We start from the raw sequence: 19,674 nt of genomic DNA, 5'->3' as shown, positions 1-19,674 counted from the left end.
AGCGAGCGAGAGAGCGATATTAATATATGTACGGTGGTCAGTGAGGTTGCAACACTTTTTTTTAATGAGTTTATAAATGTGCAGTAAAATTCAAGATACAAATTTTTTCATGTACTTATGCATTATTCGCAAATTTGACATCATGATCATTCATATTTACGCATAAGCACATGAAAAGATTTGTATCTTAAATTTTACTACACATTTATAAACTTATTAAAAAAAAAATATGTCCCGCAACCTCACTGACCACCACTGTATATATACGTCATTTCGTGCACATTAGCATGGATCTCAACCAAAATTGTGGACATTATGCGTTACCCTCTGAGAACATTCGTGGACATTGGCTATGTAGTTTATGTCCACGTTTTCTATGTCCACAGAGGGCGTATCGCTTTCAGGGATCACCTAAAACCGGGCCGTGACGTCTCTCAGTCTTCTCTCTGGTTCTATAGTTTACGTCACGTATGTATGTACATACGATTTTCAACATTGGATGAATTTCGGAACACAGCCTTAATACTATAAAATGAAGGCAGAAAAGTTTAACGGTCTCTAATTAATCTAAAATAAGATTCATTTATTTTAATCACACTCAACGATCCGGTAAAATTATACTGAAAATTGCAGTGACAAAATGTATACATTAGTGCAATATGAAGATGGCATTTATTACGTATCCAACTCAAAATACGTTACTAATTATAAAGGTGTTACAAAAGCTAAATACAGTGATGGGTACAAATACGTAGCAAGTATTATAGCAAAAAATAGTAAGTTAAAATATTTTTTTGTTGTGTTATATTACAGACAAAATTTTCTTATTATTATAGACAAACTTTTCTTATTATTATAGATGATAAAAGTATCTTGTTAGAACTAAAAAAAAAATATATTAAAAAATGTACCACATATATTGTGTAAAAAAGTTAATTTTGACAATGGAAATAGAAAGAAGACTAATAGAATAAATAAAAGCTGTGATAATAAGACTGATAGAATAAACGAAAATGATGATAATAAAACAAATGATAATAACATAATATTTAGTGGTAAGTAATATTTTGTAGTATCTCTTTGTGTTATTATTAATTGCTGTAAATGTATAATTTTATTATAAAAAGTATATTTCCAAAACATCAACACTGCTGATAACATAATTTTAATAACACTTTTACAGATGCTACAAATATACACACATGTAGTACGAACGTTAGGAATGACTTTCTGGGAACTGATAATATTAGTGATGAGGCTATCTCTCTTCCGTGTATGTAACATTTTTTGTAATTCGTATATGAAGTTTTATGTACAGTAAATAATATGTATGCAAAGTATATATTATTTACTATTTGTAAACTTAAATAGGCCTACCTGTTTTTCTAATATGTTCTTATTCGGTTATTATTATATTCTCATTTTGTGTATAGATTCACCTAATACTTTTGAGTCTGAAAATGTAGATAGTTGCGTTAAGAAGTTAAGTTTTACTATTGGTATGTATGTTTTACTATTAATAGTTTATTTCTCAAAAAACTCAATTAAAAAAATTTTTTTTCTAAAATTTAATATTACATTGAATACAACTAAACGGCATTTACATTTAAGATATGCTCATGTTTGATATTTGTCTTAGTAATGTAATTTTCATTGCAATTTTACAATAAATTTTATTTATCTTTAGATGAATTGTCTATGCCAAAAGATAATACATGTATTCTGCGTATATGTCAAAATGAGATTGAAGAATGCAACGAAACAAATATTGATGTTCCAGTATCACCATCATCACTTGGTATGTAGATTTAAAAAATTTATTGTTACTTTTATAAATATGTTATTATTAAGGCTCCTTAGTCTTTAATCACAGATTATGTGCTAATAAATGCTAAAAATTCTTGTATAATAATTTTTTAACAATACATTATTAAAGAATTATTATTATACCAGTAATTTTTTTATACTTTTGTAGGTTTTTGATAGCTTATTTTTCAGAAACTTAATTTTTTAAAAATTTTTATCTAAAATTTAATATTACATTGAATACAACTAAACGGCATTTACATTTAAGATATTCTCATGTTTGATATTTGTCTTAGTAATGTAATTTTCATTGCAATTTTACAATAAATTTTATTTATCTTTAGATGAATTGTCTATGCCAAAAGATAATACATGTATTCTGCGTATATGTCAAAATAAGATTGAAGAATGCAACGAAACAAATATTGATGTTCCAGTATCACCATCATCACTTGGTATGTAGATTTAAAAAATTTATTGTTACTTTTATAAATATGTTATTATTAAGGCTCCTTAGTCTTTAATCACAGATTATGTGCTAATAAATGCTAAAAATTCTTGTATAATAATTTTTTAACAATACATTATTAAAGAATTATTATTATACCAGTAATTTTTTGATACTTTTGTAGGTTTTTGATAGCTTATTTCTCAGAAACTTAATTTTTTAAAAATTTTTATCTAAAATTTAATATTACATTGAATACAACTAAACGGCATTTACATTTAAGATATTCTCATGTTTGATATTTGTCTTAGTAATGTAATTTTCATTGCAATTTTACAATAAATTTTATTTATCTTTAGATGAATTGTCTATGCCAAAAGATAATACATGTATTCTGCGTATATGTCAAAATGAGATTGAAGAATGCAACGAAACAAATATTGATGTTCCAGTATCACCATCATCACTTGGTATGTAGATTTAAAAAATTTATTGTTACTTTTATAAATATGTTATTATTAAGGCTCCTTAGTCTTTAATCACAGATTATGTGCTAATAAATGCTAAAAATTCTTGTATAATAGTTTTTTAACAATACATTATTAAAGAATTATTATTATACCAGTAATTTTTTGATACTTTTGTAGGTTTTTGATAGCTTATTTCTCAGAAACTTAATTTTTTAAAAATTTTTATCTAAAATTTAATATTACATTGAATACAACTAAACGGCATTTACATTTAAGATATTCTCATGTTTGATATTTGTCTTAGTAATGTAATTTTCATTGCAATTTTACAATAAATTTTATTTATCTTTAGATGAATTGTCTATGCCAAAAGATAATACATGTATTCTGCCTATATGTCAAAATGAGATTGAAGAATGCAGCGAAACAAATATTGATGTTCCAGTATCACCATCATCACTTGGTATGTAGATTTAAAAAATTTATTGTTATTTTTATAAATATGTTATTGTTAAGGCTCTTAGGGCCGGTTGTTCCAACTCCATGATACATTTTATCTCACAGGTAGCATATCTTCATCTCTTAGGGCCGATTGTTCTAACCTCTTGGTAAATTTTACCTGACAGCATATCTTCGTTTTTTTTCAGATAAGTTTTTAAAAAAAGACGAACATATGCTATCTCAGGTTAGGTAAAATATTTATCAAGAGGTTGGAACAACCCAGCCTTATTTTCATAAAATTACGCAATAGATTGATTATATTTATAAAATAATAAGGAAACTTTTCTTTTGTTTCAATAAATAATAAATATCCATAAAATTAATATAGTAAGTAATGCACAATTAAGAACCTAGTTTATATCACATTAATTTTATAGCTATTATTGAAGCCAAAGAAAATATGCCCAATTAATTTTAAATGTGATTTTTTATTTCTACATATTTCGCAAAATGCATATTATTTCTTGTTTCTGATATTATTAATCAAGACCATAGTGACAAAACAAAACTTTCAAGTTAATGAATATCTATACATATATATCATGCTTTTTAGATGTTGAGGATGAAGAAAGTGGATCAGAGTATATACCGTCAGAAGATGATCAAAATTTAGATAATAATGATGATGAAACGCCACAAATACAAAAATCAATATCAAGCATGACTTCAATATCCAGTTTAGATGCCACAAAAATTAATAATGGCACATCAGTATGTGATGACGAAAATATGCATGTAGAAACTTCAAATACAAAAATTATAAAGCAAAATTTTTGTATATTCTGCTCAAAGTTACAAACACAACTAGTGCGACATTTAGAAAAAGTACATCGGAATGAGTCAGATGTAAAAAAATTTGCTGCTTTACCTAAAAAAAATCCTGAACGAAGAAAAATTATTGATACGCTACGGAAAAATGGCAACTTCAAATTTAATATAAACTCCGAATTGAATAATGGACAACTTATAGTATGTCGGCGTCCTAACGAAAAATATAAAAAAGCCGCTAAAAATTTTATTGCTTGCGCCAAATGCAAGGGCTTTTTTTCCAAAAATGCAATTCGTCATCATTCTCGAAGTTGTTTTGGAACAAAATTTACAACAAATAGATGTATTATGGTTATGGGTAGAAAGATCACATGCAGATTACATCCATCCGCAAGTGAACTTTTAAGGAAAACAGTTTTTCCAGTCCTGCGGGAAGATGAAGTGATTCGTGCTATAAGATATGATGAATTGTTGATTTTGTATGGAAATAAATTGTGCATGAAATATAAGTCGCAACATCACCACGATATGATTCGTGCTCGATTACGTCTTGTTGGTCGTCTCCTCTTGGTGATGAAAGATATAAATAAAAATATCGAAAACTTTGAATCAATCTATAATCCCAAGGTATATGATGACTGCATATGTGCGATTAATAAAGTTGCAAAATATAATTCTGAAACAAAAATGTACGAAACGCCTGCAGTAGCAGCAAATTTATCAACATTATTAAAACATATTGGAAATATCCTCATTATAGAGTGTATAAAAAAAGAAAATGTCGAAAAAAAAAAACAAGTCAAGGATTTTTTAAAATTATTAGTCGTTGACGTCGGAACAAGCATCAATACAACTGTTGTAGAAACACAAACGGCTTACAAAAGGCGTAAAAAAATTAATCTTCCAACATTAGAAGATATTCGACAATTGTACAGACATTTAGAAGAAAAACGATCTGATGCTTATAAGGAACTATACAAATCGTTCTCTTATTGCCACTGGATTTCTTTGGCTGAAGCAACACTAACTTCCATACATGTGTTCAATAGACGGCGAGCAGGAGAAATTGAAAGAATTCTCATAGAGGACTTCAACAGCTATGAAAAATTAAATAAAAATATGCATAATGACATGTACAAATCATTATCTACAGAAAATAAGAAAATTGCCCAAAAATATGTAAGATTTTGCATAAGAGGCAAATTAGGACGTACAGTCCCCGTTTTATTATCAAACGATTTATTTGAAAGTATCACTTTAATTTTAAAGTTTCGGAAACAAGCTGGAATATCAGAAAAAAATCCATATGTTTTTGGATTGCCTGGAAATAATAAAGAAAGATATAAGTATCTCAGAGCATGTCTGTGCCTACGAAAATTTGCAGAAGAGTGTAATGCCAATCAATCTTCCACTTTGCGTGGTACAATATTGAGAAAGCACGTAGCAACATATTGCATCCAATTAAATCTAAACGATGTCGATATTTCGGATCTGGCTATGTTTATGGGCCATTCCGACAAAATTCACAAGGATCATTATAGGCAGCCACTGGCTAGTAGAGACATATTAAAAATATCACAATACTTAGAAGCAGTACAAGGTAATACGAATAATCCAGTTGAGGATTCATCAACAGATAGCAATTCCGAAAATGATAAGGTACTAAAAGAGAGCTTTATTAACAATAACATAGCAGAAAAAAAAGGTATATCTTCAGGGAATTTTTTCTATATTTCACTTTTGCATTCCTAACTTATATTTTATATTTTCTTTGTATGTATTTTTATACTATTACTTATATTTATTTTAACATAACAAATTATTTATTTCAGATAATTCAGACATTTCTGATAATATCGACATTCAGGACAAGCAAAATAATAAACGAAAACGATCTAGTGAGTATTTTCATTGATTTATAAGATATTTTAAAAGCATTGTTATATACAATTAATGTTACATATAATTAATGTTTTTAAGTGCTATTATAAAATGCTTAAAATGCTCTGTAAATATTTATATATACACATTTGTAATAATTCGTAAAATCTATCTTATGAAATTTTAGTATAAAAATATTTTTATGACTCTCATAATTAACATATATATTGACTATATAATTTTTAATATAAAGTTTTGCGGTATTTGTTTTCCAATCTTTCACAAAATTTATACATAAAGTATCAAATAATTTAAGGCATATCAGATGTGCAAATTTGCAAACTAAATACGAAACTGTACCATTTTATAAATTTGGAGATCTTTTATTCAAAAATTAGTTGCATAATATTATCAAATGCGTTCGCGGGAATCGATGGTCGTATTATGAAGCTATTTTAAAGAAAATCTGTCTTATCGCTTGTATGTGGCAACTGCGGACGGTATACAGATTAGCATTAATGCAGTCTCATTTTCTAACATAATGCCATTTGAAATTTTCAAGCGAATTATATCTAAAATATTCATTTATTATAATTGATTATTCGAATTTGTTGATTTCTTGAATAATCAACAGTTCTGCACGAATATTTAAATATGATGTGCTTGACCAAAAATGTTATATGTCATATATGCTAGGAAATGGGATAGCATTAATTAAAACTGCTCTATAAAGCTGAACCGCATTCCTTCACGGTCTCCATGGTCCTATCATGCACCGCTCGCTATTGCTAAGCGATTGTAAATAGATTGTAGCAATTTTCCTTAAGATTATGACTGAAGAAACACGGCACACTGATTTCTGTGCACGCGTTTCGCTGAGATTCAATAATTTATTTTTATCGCGAAATATGCAAAAGGGTACATAACTATATCGTATTTAGTTTTAGGAGCTTACTTACACATGGCGTGCCGGACATCCTATATACATATATATGCTTACAATTTACTGCTTTCATGTATATTTTATAAACTCTTTTAAATAATACTCTACTTTTCATTTAGCATCTCCTTATGGGAAAACGAAAAGGATTCGTTGGTCTAAGGAAGAAAAGGAAACAGCACTACAGGCATTTTCTACATATATGGAGAAACTGAAATTACCATCTTTACAAGATATTCAAACAATTAAAAAAAAATATACATTGCTTGCTAAACGTACATCGCCACAAATCAAAACGTGGCTTCATAATCAACAGAAAGTTTTACGACAACGTAAGTATTTATTATTATGCTAATAATTACAAATACTTTAAAAATTAAAACACATATATTTGAAGATCGTAACATCCAAGCAAGATATAAAATGTTTAGTTTTTTTTAGGAAGATGAAAGCTTTCAAATATATTAATTATTTCTATTTTTTATGTATTGCAGAGTTGTCATAAGTTCAATGCGATGTTCTACAGAACACGTTCTAAAAACGTTCACAAGGATCTTTTCTATTTTTTTATACTGTTTAAAAGTAATTCTGTTTTTATATTATTTTAACATTGCAAATAATAGCGAAAGATTACTAGATTCGTACAAATTACTTTACTTTATTACAAAATGCTAAGAAAATATTGATAATTAAGATTTTAATTTGAAAAGCGTAAGAAGTATATTGCATTCAACGTTTTAATAAGGGGTGCTTTCGCGAAAGATCAAAATGATCCAGATTAAAATGATCCGTGCGTTGCCAAATCTGAAATTTCATTGAATAAAGTTACAATGAGAGTCAATCTCATTGAAATTTTATTCAATGAAATTTCAGATTTGACCAATCACAACGCACGGAATGCACGGATCATTTTAATCTGGATCATTTTGATCTTTCGCGAAAGCACCCAAGAATACAAATAAGAGTGCAATTATAAAAGTACAAATTTTTTGCAATAATGGGACTGATACAGTCTTTCATAGTATTAATACTATTAAAGAAACTAATAATGTTATTATTTCGTTTGAGAATGTAGTATTATAAAATGCTAAAAAATATTATTTAATTTAGTTTATTAGTAATTGGTTTTAATTTTGAAAAAGTAAGAACTATATTATTTTTAGCGTCTTAAGTGCAATTGTGAAATTACAAATATTTTACAACAATGAGACTGATACTGTGATTTATATTATTAACATTATTAATGATATCGATACTGTTATTATTTCCTTTAAGAATGTAAAATATTTATATAAGGAACAAACAATATTTTACTGTCATATATTTCAAATATAATCTTAGGTTTATAAGAGTGATTGTAGTGCAAACAATAGTATGAAATGTTATAAGTGAATGTGGCATGTGACCCATCATCAAAAATTACTATAACATGTTATGACCATTAAATAGAAATATCACAATGAACATTTGCGTTTCTTATTATTTTCAAATACTAAATTTTTTAACGTTTATTAATATCATAGTATGTATTTTTAGTATTAAGCATTTGGAAGTTTACGTATTTTGCCCTTTTTACGATATGGATGTTGTGTAAGCAATTTGGCAAAATATGGTATCAGAATAATTATATCTCTATAATTGTACATGTCTTTCGTATGGTATGCTGCCTGTAAATAACATACATAGATGTAAATTCTTAAGTATAATTATTACAAATATAATTATCATAGCGATATAGATTCATTTCTCCATAAAGTTATATGTATAAATACACTGTCTAATACAAATGTAAATTTTATATATGATTAAAAATAAAGTATTAACAGATTTTTATATGTACATAAGAGATACATGTAATATATATAATACAATATGCTGCCTCTAAGTATATGTTAAGCAGCACCTTTCCAGACATATTCACTTAATAGCAGTACAGGATGTCTTTAAATCTTCTAATGTCAATAATATGAAATCATTTATATTTCAAGAATCTCTGCAAATGAATGAGTGGGCGTTGATCATACCATTATAAATCACAAGATTCTATTAGCGGAGACTGTAATATTAGCTCTCACTTAAAAGATTCTCGTGTTCTGTAATGGATTTCCTCTTGACACTCGGTGCATCTTGAATCTGTGGTTTGCTGATTATTATAAATCTATCTATTATTATAAATCTATTATTATAAACCTAACCGTCTTCTGCTGAAATGAAAATAAACATGATACAATATTAATAAGCAGCGTGATGAGAAGATATCTTTTGTGTAAACTGCACCTTACCCGTATAATTATCATCATAATAATTCAGGATTCTTGTAGATTCAACGAACAATAAGATAACAAATAACAAAATGAAAATATTCCATAATGTAATTACACCATATGATCCCAGCACTTAGTATGTATGTTGCACAGCATGCATTATTTCTAGCAAAAATTCTGTAAAAAGGAAAAAGTTGATTAATTAAAAAATTATTAAACTTATGTTAAAAATACCCTTTATTATTACCTATAAACTATGAAAACATAACATCAACAATACTCACTTTTAATTAAATGTATCTTACACATAGATCCACTTGTCTCGCGTTGCTAAAATACTCGAATATATAAGCAAAGATTGCTTATCCAACGTCATATCGTAAGAAAGGGTGTTCGATAACAATAAAATGTAATTTTTGTACGTACCGAACGTAACTTCTTAACTCTTATTCCAAGATTAATATTAATTCTTTCTATATTCTTGCTATGTATAATCCTTCCTTGTTTTACGACGTTATTTCATATTATGTACAGGACTGAATGTAGTACAGGTTATATAGGAGTTGTCTTCATCTTAGAAACAGGAACCAGAATATTTATAGGATTCAAAACAGGAACCAGGAAATATATATATATATATATATATATATCTGTAAAGAATTTCTGCGTCTCTAAAGAAATTAGGAAATATAATTAAAATATGAATTAAATGATATCACCGTAAGGCAAGATAAAAATGATTATGGATAATATCACCGTAAGGCAAAATATGAATAAGAGTTTTATAGTTTTCAGTTATCACCTTTTAAGGCAGAGAAAATATTAATTAGCTTTGATAAGATTAGATTGATAAAAATATAAATCACCATAAGGCAAAGATAGAATTAATTTGATAAAGATATAAATCACCATAAGGCAAAGATATATTAATCACCATAAGGCAAAGATAGAATTTGTTTGATAAAGATAAAATCACCATAAGGCAAAGATATATTAATCACCATAAGGCAAAGATAGAATTTGTTTGATAAAGATATAAATCACCATAAGGCAAAGATATATTAATCACCATAAGGCAAAGATAGAATTTGGATGATCACCTTATGGCTAGCCTCAAATAATTGGCTTGATGGAAGGTATCGACTATCATGATATGTACTTACATGATGTCCCCAATTGGACAAAGTCGACCTTCCTAACCAGATATATGTAATTAACCAAATATATTTCGATGTATCTCTGATGATCTTGATATTTCCGTACGATGCGCATCGTGTCGATTCAAACATAAAACGAACCACGATAAACAGCTGCATAGCAACCAGATCTTTTTCTTTTCTCACGGCACTCTATGAAAGATTCGAATAGACTTTCCTATACATTTTCTCCGCCCGCATTCAACAATAGATTTGTTGAATGAATTTCAGGATCAGTTGGGATAATACATAATTTTGTTATAGGTCTCTTGTAAATAGAGTTTGCAGTTTTCACTGTAACAACTCTGGTTAAACCGTCTGGTCCTGGATGTAAATGTATGACTCTTGCGAGGGGCCACTTTCCTGGCGGGTAACGCTCATCCGTAATTAATACTAAGGATCCTTCCTTTATTTCATTCGAAGGGTGATACCATTTAGAAATGGCTTGATACCTTTGTAAACACTCTATAGACCATCTTGACCAAAAGTGATCTACTTTCTGTTTAAGTAATTGCCAGCGTGAAAGCAAAGATGTCTTTTCAGTTAATAGACTCGGTTCCGGTAATGTAGTTGGTGCTTCTCCAATAAGAAAATGTCCTGGAGTCAGGGGTGAATAGTCAGATGCATCATCTGATAAAGGACATAATGGCCTTGAATTTAACACTGCTTCTATTTGTACAGTTATCGTTGTCATTTCTTCATACGTTAATATAGTATCCTTTAAAATTCGTTGTAAATGAAATTTAATAGATTTTACAGCTGCTTCCCACTTTCCTCCAAAATGAGGGGTTGATGGAGGATTGAATTTCCATTCAGTGTTATCTTTAGCGAGAAGATAGGCAAGGTCACGTAATTCATTAGAAGATGACTTGAAAAAACGTCTTAAAGTTGCATCAGCTCCAACAAAGTTTGTTCCACAATCACTTTGTAGCGTAGCACATATACCTCTTCTACCAGTAAACCGTTTATAGGCAGCTATAAATGCATCAGTGGTATAATCCGTAACTACTTCTATATGTATTGCTGATGTTGTGAGGCAAACAAATATAGCTAAATAGCCTTTATAAGTTTTTGCCGCTCGCCCTCTCCAAGTCTTCATTATCACGGGACCAGCATAATCTAAACCTGTGTTATAAAAAGGTCTTACTGGAGTCACACGTGATGATGGTAATTGACCCATGAGCTGTTTCGCTCGAATTCCGCGATACCGTGCACACCTTCCACATCTTAGGATGTAAGAACGTACAGGTGCTCTTCCACCGATAATCCAATATGAACTTCGTAAAAAACCGAGAGTAACTTGAGTACCTCCATGTAGCGTCCTTTTGTGAGCATCATCAATAATCAAAGTACTTAACGAAGATCTTCTTGGTATAATAAGTGGATGTTTTGTGTCAGACTCTATCTGTGCATTATGGAGACGACCTCCAACACGAAGTAATCCTTCATGGTCTATAAAAGGTGTAAGGCGAATCAAAGGGTTGGATTTAGGCAAATGTTCTCTATTAGAAATTATACGAATCTCGTTCGAAAACCATGCTTGTTGTACAATTCGTACCCAAAAATTACGACTCTTCTCGATTTCCATGGGTGTTATGGGATGTTTAATCAGTGTTGATTGTGATTCTCTACGGAGACAACGAATAAATCTGCGACAAATAGAAGTAATTCGTAATAATTTCATGAGTGAAGAGTACTTATCCAACAATTCCCAGTATAAAGGTTGATGGGTGACAGCAATCATGACTTGTCTGGATCGTTCTTCCAAACCAGTTTCCGGTAACTCTTTACACTTGAAAGAAGGCCAAGATGATGGAGACTCAGAAAGCCAATTTGGTCCTTTCCACCATAGATCAAATTTAATTAATTGATCTGGCCTTAAACCACGAGATGCACAATCCGCAGGATTTTCTTTCCCAGGAACAAAATGCCAAGATCCATAAGGTAATAATTCTTGTATAGTAGATACACGATTACGAACAAAATCTTTCCATTTGGTTGGATGAGCCGAAATCCAAGAAAGAGTTACAGATGAATCAGACCAACAAAACACCGATACGTCAGAAAGTGCTAGTGCTTTTAAAGTATGTACAGTTAATCGCGCTAATAACAAAGCCGCAACAAGTTCAAGACGTGGAATCGTAAGCCGTTTAATTGGTGCAACCTTTGTCTTGGAACAAATCAGTTGAGTAGATATTTTACCATCGTTACTGGAAATTCTTATATAAATCACAGCTGCCATGGCTAATTCTGATGCATCTGAAAATCCATGAATTTCAACAGAAGTACTGGAATGAACATAACCAAACCATCTAGGAATTGCTAATTGATCTAGATGCTGAAGTTGTTTTCTAAAATTCTCCCAACGATATTGCATGTCTTGAGAAAGAGGTTCATCCCATTCAATCTTTCTTAACCAGAGTTCTTGAAGAAAGATTTTGGCTGTTATGAGAATAGGTGCGATAAGTCCTAATGGATCATATAATTTTGCGATTTCAGAAGAAATTATTCTTTTAGTATATTTTGTAGTAGATGTTGGTAAAGCTGAAAAATGAAACGTGTCCGAGTCGGGTCTCCAAATAAGACCTAATATCTTGCAAAGTGTAGATTCAATTTCCACAGCAGATGACGATTCTTCACATTCTTCACCCGACATCGACATTGGCAGAATCTCTCTACAATTACTACTCCATTTTTGTAAAGGAAATCCACCTGCTGCACATAATTGAATAAGTTGATTGACAATCTCTTTAACTTCCGAAATTGAATCCGCTCCTCCAAAGATATCATCAACATATCTTCCCTTTGTCAAAGGAATAACAGCCTTAGGAAAATGATGACCTTCGTCGGTTACTAATTGTTGTAATGCTCGTAATGCAAGAAACGGAGCACAGACAAGTCCATAAGTTACAGTTGTGAGTCTAAAAGCTACCAGTTGATTTTCAGAACCTCGCCACAATATCCTTTGTAAATCCCAATCGTCAGGATTAAGAGCAATTTGTCGAAACATTTTAACTATATCTGTAGAAAAAAGAAATCGATGTGTACGAATCCATATAAGAATATCTGAAATATCTGTCTGAAGTTTTGCGCCTGCGTGAAGCAGATCATTAAGAGAATAACCACTGTTTGTACGGCTAGACCCATTAAAAACAACTCTTAATTTTGTGGTACGACTGCTTTCTCGAAGAACTCCATGGTGTGGTAAATAGTGTATAGGAGAATTATTATTTCCGGAAATATCAGCTAACATCATATGACCCAATGTTTTGTATTCTTCTATGAAATCAACATAGAGTTCTTGAAACTTGGGATTTAAAGTAAATCGTTGAAATAATCTATTGAGACAACATAGTGCCTTTTGTTTTGAATCACCCAGAAGTGAAGGATTTGATTTTAGAGGAAGACGTACAACATATCTTCCAGTAGCATCTCTTGTATGAGTAGACAAAAAATGTCGTTCACACTCTTCTTCTTCCTCACTTAATTTAGATTCCGTTGTAGTAGGTAGTTCCTCTTGATTCCAAAATCTAGCAATAAGATCTTGTAAATCATGATCCAAAGTACAATGATACGTTCTTGCTGAATTAGATAAATCATTTTCTGATATTGGTCCTGAAAGAACCCATCCGAAAATAGTTTGCTGAGCAATAGGCGTTGACAAATCCCCTCGTATTAATCCTGGCAGAATTACCGAGCCATAATTATCTGAACCTAAAATGATATGAATATGACCAGAACAAAAAAAATCAGGATCTGCAAGTTGAAGTCCAGCAATATGAGACCAAGTATGACAAGACGCGTTAAAAGGCGGTAATTTAGTTGTTAGACGAGGTAACACGTAGGCTTCGATTGTACAATTATAAGTTGGATCATAGATGGACTGTAATTTTATTGTAACACTTCCTTTAGTGTGACCGGAATATGTACCACCGACTCCAAGAAGTGGTATTGAAGCTGAACTGCGTTTTAGTTGTGCATGATTTACTAAATTTTCTGAAATAAAAGATAATTCTGATCCTTGATCTATTAATAAACGTACTGCAAAATTTACATCTTTATTTTTATGTAATATGGCTCTACTCGTAGCTAATAACGTAAATTTTGGTAAAGAATTTGCTTGTCCAGATTGATGAGCACATAATTTGTTTTGTCATTCTATTGAAGGTTGTGACTGAGGATTTTCTTTAGATTGAGTAGATTGAGCATTATCTATCTTAGATGATTTTTCACCAAAATGTTTTGATGAAGACACGTTGATGTCATGAATTGAAGTATGATGCTTCTTTCCACATTTGAGACATCTTTTTAAAGAATTACATTTGCTTGCTACATGTGGGCCAAGACAATTAAAACATCGTCGATGCTTCATAATAATATCCCTTCGTTGTTGCTGAGTTTTCGAATGATATTGATCGCACTTTGCTAAAAAATGTGAAGATCCACATAGCGGGCAAATGAAAGAATTAGTAAAAGAATTTTGATTAGATGATGTAGCTACATGAGCAGCTATTTTTGTACGAGACTTTCCAAAAGAGGAATGATCCTTATCCTTATGTGATCCAGAAGAAAAAGTATTATTATGTAAATTAAGATTCTCTAAAGCTCGTGTCCTCCCAATAAGAAATTCTTCAAATTGTAAGTAAGTCGGATATGAAGAGGTTGAACCAAGTTTAACCTCCCATGCTTCTCGAGTTTCAGGATCAAGTATTCTTACGAGCTGATGTAATAATAATGGATCCCAATGATCTACTTCACAGTTCAAAGCACGTAAAGCACCAATAACTTCTGATATGGTTGTCAAAAGAGTTCTGAGACCTTGAGCGCATTTTGTTTTAAGCGGCTTTAAATTTGTAATTCTATCCAATTGAGTAGTAATCAAAAATCGTTTATTCTCATATCTTGAAACTAATATATCCCATGCAACAGTAAAATTTTCATCAGAAATAGGCAAATTATACATTAACCGAGCCGCTTCACCAGTTACACATGTCTTCAAATAATGCATCTTCTCAACGTTTGATAAATCTTCATTATCGTGAATCAAAGAAACAAATAAATCATGGAATGATCTCCATGATTGATAATCTCCTGAAAAGCTTGGTAATTTTATACGAGGCAATGCACTACGAGGTAATTGTGAGGTAGATGATGCTACATGTTCCGAATGAGTAGGTCGAGATTGCCGATCTACCGTTTCTAAATCATCTCGATATGTAAGTAATTTAGCACGAGAATATACATAAAACGCTTGACAACGTTCATACACGTGTTCTTTAATATATGATTGATCATTATTCTCAGAAAGTATCTCAAGATATAAATTTTCATGTTCTACTTGAAATTTAGACCAATTCTGATCAAGTAAATCCAAACGTGTATTAATTAATTGACGATTTAAACGTGAAATTTCTACGATATCAAAATCCGCTGCATCTTGTATTAGATTAAATCGACTTTTTTGTAAAGCGATCTTTGCTTCTATATTAGACATCTTGAAAAGCTTGGTATCCGGCTCGAAGGACCAAAAAATGTTCGATAACAATAAAATGTAATTTTTGTACGTACCGAACGTAACTTCTTAACTCTTATTCCAAGATTAATATTAATTCTTTCTATATTCTTGCTATGTATAATCCTTCCTTGTTTTACGACGTTATTTCATATTATGTACAGGACTGAATGTAGTACAGGTTATATAGGAGTTGTCTTCATCTTAGAAACAGGAACCAGAATATTTATAGGATTCAAAACAGGAACCAGGAAATATATATATATATATATATATATATCTGTAAAGAATTTCTGCGTCTCTAAAGAAATTAGGAAATATAATTAAAATATGAATTAAATGATATCACCGTAAGGCAAGATAAAAATGATTATGGATAATATCACCGTAAGGCAAAATATGAATAAGAGTTTTATAGTTTTCAGTTATCACCTTTTAAGGCAGAGAAAATATTAATTAGCTTTGATAAGATTAGATTGATAAAAATATAAATCACCATAAGGCAAAGATAGAATTAATTTGATAAAGATATAAATCACCATAAGGCAAAGATATATTAATCACCATAAGACAAAGATAGAATTTGTTTGATAAAGATAAAATCACCATAAGGCAAAGATATATTAATCACCATAAGGCAAAGATAGAATTTGTTTGATAAAGATATAAATCACCATAAGGCAAAGATATATTAATCACCATAAGGCAAAGATAGAATTTGGATGATCACCTTATGGCTAGCCTCAAATAATTGGCTTGATGGAAGGTATCGACTATCATGATATGTACTTACATGATGTCCCCAATTGGACAAAGTCGACCTTCCTAACCAGATATATGTAATTAACCAAATATATTTCGATGTATCTCTGATGATCTTGATATTTCCGTACGATGCGCATCGTGTCGATTCAAACATAAAACGAACCACGATAAACAGCTGCATAGCAACCAGATCTTTTTCTTTTCTCACGGCACTCTATGAAAGATTCGAATAGACTTTCCTATACAAAGGGCAATATTCCGTAAACTTCTAAAAGTCTGATACTAAGAACACACAAAATATGATGTTAAAACAAAAACGAACGCGAGGTTAGGATATCTGTCATATCTGGAGTAAGCATTCTAGATGAACGCTCTGTTACAATATTTCTATTATTTAAATGATATTGAATTATTATTTATATAAAAATAAAGAAAATAATAAATTATTTAAATAAAAATATACTTACATAGCGTTCTTCTACAATGCCTACTCCAGATACTGACAGATATCCTAACCTCGCGTTCGTCCCTGTTTTAACATCATATTTTGTATTTTTAGTATCAAGTATTTGAAAGTTTACGGGATATTATTGCTCCTTCTTATGATATGACGATAGCTAAACAATTTTTGCTAAAATATGCGAGTATTTTAACAACGTGAGACAAGAGAATGTGTAAGACTCATTTAATTAAGAGTGAGTATTATTGTTATATTTTCATGGTTTATAAATAATAATAAAGATTTTGTTACACAAGGTTAATAATTTTTTAATTAATCAATTTTTATCTATTTGCAGTGGAATCTTCGCTAGAAATAATGCATGCTGTGCAACACTCATACAAGAACAGGGATAATTTTCAACTAATTTTATTTTTGTGTGTGAAACCTAAACGAATCCTGAATTATTATGATGATAATTATACGGGTAAGATGCAGTTCACACAAAAGATGTCTTCTCATCATGCTTCTTATCAATAATGTATCATGTTTATTTTTATTTTAGTAGAAGACAGTGATAGAAGAATAAGAATTTGCAAACCATAGATCCAAGATGCACCGTGTGTCAAGAGGAAATCCATTACAAAGCACGAGAATCTTTTAAGCGAGAGCTAATATTGAAGTCTCCGCTAATAGAATCTTGTGATTTATAATGAAATGATTAACGCCCATTCATTCATTTGCAGAGATTTGTGAAATATTGATGATTTTATATTGTTGACAATTAGAAGGTTTGAAGACGACTTGTACTGCTATTCAGTGAATATGTCAGATAGTTCTTAACATATCATACTTAAAGGTAGCATATTGCATTATATATATTACATGTATCTTATGTACATGTGAAAATCTGTTACTTCTTTATTTTTAATTATTTATTAAATATACATTTATATTGGACAGTGTGTTTATACATATAACTTTCTGTGGAAATGTGTATCTGTATCGCTATGATAATTATATTTGTAATAATTATACTAAAGAATTTACATGTATGTATGTACTGTCTCACATAATGCATATCTTGAAATATGGTGTTAAAATAATTAAATCTTTATAATTGCATATCTATGTTTCTCGTATTGTATACTGCCTGTAAACAATTAAGAATTGTACTTTACTCTTTCGCAAATAAAATTTCACGTAAGTCGGGGCATCGTGAGATTTTAAGTGCGAAAGAGTACACTAAAATTCTTAATTGTTTACAGGCATCACACCATACACGAGAAACATCGACATGCAATTATAAAGATTTAATTATTCTAACACCACATTTCAAGATATGCATTAAGTGAGACGATACATACATACATGTAAATTCTTAAGTATAATTATTACAAATATAATTATCATAGCGATACAGATTTATTTCTCCAGAAAGTTATATGTACAAATACACTGTCCAATATACACGTAAATTTTATAAATGATTAAAAATAAAGTATTAACAGATTTTTATATGTACACAAGATACATGTAATATATATAATACAATATGCTGCCCTTAAGTATGATATGTTAAACACTACTTTTCCTGACATGTTCACTGAATAGCAGTACAAGTTGTCTTCAAATCTTCTAACGTCAACAATATAAAATCATTAATATTTAACAAATCTCTGCAAAATGAATGAATGGGTTGATCACTCCATTATAAATCACAAGATTCTATTAGCGGAGACTGTAATATTTGCTCTCGCTTAAAAGATTCTCGTGCTTTGTAATGGATTCCATCTTGACACTCGGTGCATCTTGAATCTGTGGTTTGCTGATTATTATAAATCTATCAGTCTTCTGCTAAAATAAAAATACATATGATACAATATTAATAAGCAGTGTGAGGAGAAGATATTCTTTGTATGTACTGAAATCTTACCCGTACAACTGTCATAATAACTCAGGCTTCTTTTAGATTCATCGACCAATAAGATAACAAAATGAAAATATTTCATAATGTAATTACACTGTATTATCCCAGCATTTGTATGTGTTGCACAACATGCATTATTCCTACCAAAAATTCCACTGTAAATACAAAAAAATTGATTAATTAAAAAATTATTAAACTTATGTAACATAATCTTTGTTATTATTTATAAACTATGAAAATATAACAGTAATACTCACTTTTAATTAAATGTGTCTTACACATACATTCACTTGTCTCACGTTGCTAAAATATTCGCGTATGTTAGCAAAGATTGCTTATCCAATGTCATATCGTAAAAAGGAGCAATATCCCGTAAACTTCCAAATGCTTGATACTAAAAATACAAAATATGATGTTAAAACACGGACGAGCGCGAGATTAGGATATCTATCATATATGGAGTAGGCAGAAGAACGCTATGTTAGAGAATAATATTTCTACTATTTAAATAATAAATTATTGTTTAAGTAAAAATAAAGAAAATAATAAATTATTATTTAAATAAAAATATTCTAACAGAATGTTCTTCCACAATGCCTACTCCAGATATGACATGACAGATATCCTAACTTCGCGTTCGTTCCTTATTTTAAGAACATATTTTGTAGATGCGTTCTAATATTTACTACCAGTGCTGGAAGTTCTATAGTTTACGTCACGTATACTATAGATTTTCAGCACTGGCAGTGAATTT

At 30.1% G+C, this 19,674-nt stretch overlaps 3 protein-coding genes across 3 annotated transcripts; 1 reads left to right on the top strand and 2 right to left on the bottom strand.

The window, feature by feature from the left end:
* The first annotated feature begins 898 nt into the window (after positions 1-898).
* Positions 899-8,570, top strand: LOC145947129 (uncharacterized). Its single transcript, XM_083056901.1, has 11 exons — positions 899-1,055; positions 1,184-1,273; positions 1,434-1,499; positions 1,688-1,798; positions 2,151-2,261; positions 2,614-2,724; positions 3,077-3,187; positions 3,779-5,698; positions 5,826-5,891; positions 6,937-7,146; positions 7,309-8,570. The coding sequence occupies exons 4-11, from the start codon at positions 1,699-1,701 to the stop codon at positions 7,317-7,319; spliced, it is 2,640 nt and encodes an 879-aa protein (XP_082913027.1). The 5' UTR covers positions 899-1,055; positions 1,184-1,273; positions 1,434-1,499; positions 1,688-1,698; the 3' UTR covers positions 7,320-8,570.
* Positions 8,571-10,452: 1,882 nt separating this feature from the next.
* On the bottom strand, positions 10,453-10,968 carry LOC145947127 (uncharacterized). The gene has a single exon (XM_083056899.1). The coding sequence runs from the start codon at positions 10,966-10,968 to the stop codon at positions 10,453-10,455; it is 516 nt and encodes a 171-aa protein (XP_082913025.1).
* A 615-nt stretch (positions 10,969-11,583) lies between these two features.
* On the bottom strand, positions 11,584-14,423 carry LOC145947130 (uncharacterized). The gene is made up of 2 exons (XM_083056902.1): positions 11,833-14,423; positions 11,584-11,726 (listed from the first exon to the last, which is right to left on the bottom strand). Exons 1-2 carry the CDS (start codon positions 13,528-13,530, stop codon positions 11,676-11,678), a joined length of 1,749 nt encoding a protein of 582 aa, XP_082913028.1. The 5' UTR covers positions 13,531-14,423; the 3' UTR covers positions 11,584-11,675.
* Positions 14,424-19,674: the final 5,251 nt, after the last annotated feature.

Source organism: Prenolepis imparis, unplaced genomic scaffold (genome assembly GCF_030444845.1).
Source record: "Prenolepis imparis isolate NDT839.2.m4 unplaced genomic scaffold, iyPreImpa1.0 SCAF_46, whole genome shotgun sequence".
In the NCBI taxonomy this organism is placed as follows: Eukaryota; Metazoa; Arthropoda; class Insecta; order Hymenoptera; family Formicidae; genus Prenolepis; species Prenolepis imparis.
This window is presented reverse-complemented; position numbering and strand designations above follow the sequence as displayed.

Coding starts and splice junctions, on each gene's coding strand:
- LOC145947129 (XM_083056901.1), top strand. CDS start 1,699: ATGCCAAAAGATAATACATGTATTCTGCGTATATGTCAAAATGAGATT. Junction 2,262..2,613: donor AGTATCACCATCATCACTTG/GTATGTAGATTT, acceptor ATTTATCTTTAG/ATGAATTGTCTATGCCAAAA. Junction 5,892..6,936: donor TAATAAACGAAAACGATCTA/GTGAGTATTTTC, acceptor CTTTTCATTTAG/CATCTCCTTATGGGAAAACG.
- LOC145947127 (XM_083056899.1), bottom strand. CDS start 10,968: ATGACAACGATAACTGTACAAATAGAAGCAGTGTTAAATTCAAGGCCA.
- LOC145947130 (XM_083056902.1), bottom strand. CDS start 13,530: ATGATGTTAGCTGATATTTCCGGAAATAATAATTCTCCTATACACTAT. Junction 11,727..11,832: donor AGAAGAGTCGTAATTTTTGG/GTACGAATTGTA, acceptor CACCTTTTATAG/ACCATGAAGGATTACTTCGT.